At 41.6% G+C, this 4,982-nt stretch overlaps 1 protein-coding gene across 1 annotated transcript; it reads left to right on the top strand.

Annotated features, from left to right (window-relative positions):
* The first annotated feature begins 219 nt into the window (after nucleotides 1–219).
* LOC148021249 (6-phosphogluconate dehydrogenase, decarboxylating 3, chloroplastic-like) lies at nucleotides 220–3,366 on the top strand. Its single transcript, XM_087699099.1, has 2 exons — nucleotides 220–377; nucleotides 1,509–3,366. The coding sequence occupies exon 2, from the start codon at nucleotides 1,534–1,536 to the stop codon at nucleotides 3,013–3,015; it is 1,482 nt and encodes a 493-aa protein (XP_087555225.1). The 5' UTR covers nucleotides 220–377; nucleotides 1,509–1,533; the 3' UTR covers nucleotides 3,016–3,366.
* Nucleotides 3,367–4,982: the final 1,616 nt, after the last annotated feature.

The raw sequence follows: 4,982 nt of genomic DNA on the forward strand, positions 1-4,982 counted from the left end.
CTAAGGTCAAATGTGATGTGGGGACTTGTCAAGGGTTGAAAACTCTTTTCAAAATAAACGTAAAAAAACCTCGGATATAAAATAAAATACTACCCCCGGAAATGTGTAGACCTTTCAATAAATAAATAGACAAATAAAAAAAATAAATGAAAATAAATAAGCTTGGAAAGGACCGTCAGCGATTGGGTTGGTCCAAGCCACGTGGAGGGGGTACCATGAAGAAAAGGCCAGGCCTAAGATCCCGTGAGAGAGGAAGAGGGAGGGGCTTTTCGTCTGGGAGAGACCTGAAGAGACCACCATTTCTGTGCGTCTCTCTCTCTCTCTCTCTCTCTCTCTCTCTCTCTGTGCCCGCCTTCTTCCTCAGCAGCTGAGCTCTGGTAAGTTTCCATTTTCTTGTTTTTGCAGACGCTCTGTAAATTTGTTTAATTAGAGAGAGAGAGATCCCCCTACGGCCCCTATTTTACCCAATCCATCCGTAGATCAACTGTACATCTTCTCCTTTTCTACATACCCTTGTATGCCCTTTTCCTTTCAGCTAGCGGAAGGATACATTCTCTGAAGAAAACAGGAGATCTGGGAAAATGAGACATGGGGGACTTGACTGGGTCTCTTGTATGCATGCATACTGTTCTTATTCTGACTTCATAACCGTGGCTACCTTTGGGACTTTGATAGCTTTTGGGTTACCACCATGACCCATCTTAGAGCTTGGCAAAATGTCCATGCCTTGGTGATCCGTGCATGCAATCAATGCAGATGGCTGCGTGATGTTTAATCACCAAGCAAATTTCATCTTCTGTGCGGGAGGCTCTGTGGTTTAATTCAGGGTTTTAACTTTTAGTGTTCCTTTTTGAAGTTCCAACCTTGCAATAATAATAAGGATAAGTATACGGTCGGGGCTTTCTAATTAAACAAGGTACAGTTGGTGGAATCTTACCTCTTGCCAAATGCTGTTTCGTTTCTAGCGGATTAACATTGCTAGTCTAAATCTCGTGTAAAGTTTTATTGTTTGTAGTCTACAATTTCTCTCTGTCTTTATACATGATGGTCAGTTTACGCATGGCCAGCACTGCATGTCTGTTGTTTGCAGTGTGTGCAACTCAGCCCGTAGGGCGGCAAGTTCTTTGAGGAAGCATCAAATTGTGATGTGGTACAATCTGCAAATCTGACGTTTAAGATTGAGGCTGGCAAGTGCACAAGGGTCACACTTTATGTACTAGCATTATGCTTCTGGGAAGTGCACAAGGGTCACTTTATGTGTTAGCACTAAGTGTATCGACTCATGATATATCTGCACTTTTCCTGAGGCTCACTTTAGGGCAATTCAGTGGCATGTTGTGGTTCTTCTTGCTTGTTTCATCGGACCTAAGTTATAAATCGTCATGTCATTTGTTCTACTATATAGCAATTTCAGACAATTCCCTTGACGTGTATTGCAACTTGATATCGAATAACAATAAGGCTAGATAACTCATTCAATCAATTGGACCTGGACTCTTTGTTCACAGATATACAGAGTACAAGTTTTTCCTAATGGAGGCAGCAGATACCCTTTCACGAATTGGCCTCGCTGGCCTTGCTGTTATGGGTCAGAACCTGGCTCTTAATATAGCTGAAAAAGGATTCCCCATTTCTGTCTATAACCGCTCCACCAATAAAGTGGATGACACTGTTGAAAGGGCCAAGGAAGAAGGAGAACTTCCTCTCAAAGGTTACCATGACCCCAAGGACTTTGTGCTTTCTATTCAGAAGCCAAGGTCTGTCATTCTCTTGGTCAAAGCAGGGGTTCCTGTAGATCAGACTATTGCAACACTTTCAAATTATATGGAGCCTGGAGATTGCATAGTGGATGGAGGTAATGAATGGTATGAGAACACTGAACGGAGGGCTAAGCAGGTCGCGGAAAAGGGACTTCTATATCTTGGGATGGGAGTCTCAGGGGGTGAGGAAGGTGCTAGATATGGTCCTTCTCTGATGCCAGGGGGTACACTTGAGGCCTATAAGTACATTGAAGATGTTGTCAAGAAAGTGGCAGCCCAAGTTGATGATGGACCATGTGTCACCTATGTTGGAAGTGGTGGTGCTGGCAACTTTGTGAAGATGGTCCACAATGGAATCGAGTATGGTGATATGCAGCTTATCTCTGAGGCTTATGATGTTTTGAAGTGTGTGGGTGGTTTGTCCAATGAAGAAATAGCAGAGACCTTTGCTGAATGGAACAGAGGAGAGCTGGAAAGCTTTTTGATAGAGATCACTGCTGACATTTTCACTGTTAAGGATGATCAGGGTGAAGGTGAGCTGGTGGACAAGATCCTCGACAAGACTGGCATGAAGGGAACTGGTAAGTGGACTGTACAGCAAGCAGCTGAACTGTCGATTGCAGCACCCACAATTGCTGCATCGTTGGACTCGAGGTTCTTGAGCGGTTTGAAAGAAGAACGAGAGATTGCTGCCAAAATTTTCAGAGAACATGGATTGACCGATGTCCTAGGATCAAAGACGGTGGACAAGAAGCAGCTGATTGATGATGTGAGAAAAGCCCTTTATGCTTCTAAAATCTGTAGCTATGCCCAAGGCATGAACCTTATCAGGGCTAAAAGTGTAGAAAAGTCTTGGGACTTGAATCTTGGGGAGCTTGCACGCATTTGGAAAGGTGGTTGCATCATCCGAGCCGTGTTTTTAGATCGTATAAAGAAGGCCTATGATCGCAACCCACACTTGGCTAGTCTCTTGGTGGATCCTGAATTCGCTAAAGAGATGGTTGAAAGGCAGGCTGCATGGAGAAGAGTAGTTGGCCTTGCAATTTCAATGGGTATCAGTACCCCAGGCATGAGTGCAAGCTTGGCCTACTTTGATACATACAGGCGAGCACGCCTTCCAGCCAACCTAGTTCAGGCACAGCGCGACTACTTTGGGGCTCATACCTATGAAAGGATTGATCGACCTGGCTCTTTCCACACAGAATGGGCCAAGTTGGCTAGAGCTTCTAAGACGGGGGTCAAAGCATATGCTTGATTCACTCTGTTGCATTTGCAGTTGGTGGGTGGTGATCTTGAGGTTCTGAACATATTCAAAACCCTCTGCAGTTTTGTTAGGCAGGCTCTGCTCAACATGAATAAATGAGTGCTCTAGATGTTCAGTCTATACTTGTGCTTGATTCACTTCATGGCATTTGAAGATAATGGCTGATCTCACAGGTTTGGAAGATTATTAAAATACTTTACAGTTTTGATAGGGAGGCTTTGCTCAAGGCCAATAATTGAGTGCTCAAAATGTGCAATCTATACACGTGAGTGCTTTTTGCACATCATTTTTATTGTCTGATTACTTTTGCATTGAAACAGGGCAGTTTTGCTACTGATCCTCCATTTATTGCAGCTAGTTGAGAAACTGAAAGCCAGGTTGTTACACTATGGGCTAAAACAAGTTTTATGATTCAAAATAGTTATATCCTTCTTCTTTGCCTTGTTGGTGGTTTTATGAGAAAATAAACTGTATGAAGTGCATGCTTGATTCTGGGTGATCCGCATTGCTGCATATTGGTTTTACAACTGTTGATATGGAGATATTCACACTTTATATACACATGGAAATGGTAAGCTGCTCTGCATGATGAGTGAAAGTAATTGAAGACTGGAAATGTGAGGGTACAGTGGTCTTATAAGTAATGTTCAATCAGTCTTTGATGTATGGTGTTATAGATCATGTAACTACATTAAAAGATAGAGCAGCATGCAAAATGGTGTATGAGCAGGTGGATGTACGCAGTATAATGTATGTGCATACACATCCATTGCATGTGCTGCAGGGAATCTCATGTGAAATTTAAAGCAGAGTGTGCATTGGGCCCATGACACTGGTCTATATCACTTGGTTAACCAGTAGGATACGTCAGTAGAGAAGGTGGTTGTAACATGTAGAGTTGTAGTTTGAGCATGCATTTATGGAGTGTCCAGGCCTACATCAAGTCTATGGAGCTTCCTTTCTTGGGACACAGGGAGGTTGCTATATATATTGGGATCTTTGCTACTACTGTACTTTTTTTTTCTCTTAAGTATTGTATATGGTGTTTGTTGTGGGTATGGTCTATAAGGTTTGTTTTTGGAGAATTTGATCCATTGATGTAAAATTTAGGCTGTGGGTAGTCCTAAAAGAATGATGGGTGATATTTAGTGGTTTGTCTTTAAGCTCCTTGACCACTGTAACTATATCTGAGTTCCTCACCTTGGAACCATGATGGCTGTTGCCGTGGTAAAATGAAAACTAGGTGATATGTGCAACCATGCAGTGAGGTTGTATTATTAACATTTTTAAGCATATGTACATATCTAGATTTTCTTAACCATCCAAGTAAGTTTCCTGAAGCATTGCACGAAAGATGTAGTGGACAAAGATTCAAGATTGTGTTTGCTCAACAAAATTGCTACAATGTTGCTATTGAAGCTTATTTCTTTTCATATGGTAGTATGTGTTGCACCTTGCTGGGTGTCTGCGGACAGTACCTTTTCTTGTGTGCATACGAATTACGACATGTGGGGGAAAATGGGACATGAATACAAAGTTTTGTTTTGTTGACCTGAGTTTCCCAAGTATGTTTTGTTAGAAGTAAAGCTTTGGCTTGTGAAAATGCCAATTCTTTGTTGAAAATTGTGACTGGAAGCAATTAGCTCAGTGCAAGGATCTGAATTTGTGCAAGAAGAATGTGTGAACATGGGATGAAGATGTGTCCACTGGAATTTTTTTTCTGATTGAACTGTTCCTTTTTATTGAGTAATTTTAGTAAGTGGTATATGCTAGAACATGTTATATGAAATGGATATTAGAACGCACTCATTCTCACATAAAGGAGGGGAAATCAAGAGGTGTTTGTTTCAAAGTCAATGCGAGGAGCTTGAGCACTAGTATAGAATGAACTCTTCAATTTCTTAGATATCAATTAAAGTTTGGATGGTATAGTATATTTTAGCAATTCCGACATAATA

The sequence above is a fragment of the Lygodium microphyllum genome, chromosome 18, assembly GCF_053477565.2.
Source record: "Lygodium microphyllum isolate KBCC chromosome 18, Lygodium_microphyllum_v1.1.10, whole genome shotgun sequence".
NCBI lineage: Eukaryota > Viridiplantae > Streptophyta > Polypodiopsida > Schizaeales > Lygodiaceae > Lygodium > Lygodium microphyllum.

What these genes read in the sequence shown, in the direction of transcription:
- LOC148021249 (XM_087699099.1), top strand. Translation starts at nt 1,534, where the DNA reads ATGGAGGCAGCAGATACCCTTTCACGAATTGGCCTCGCTGGCCTTGCT.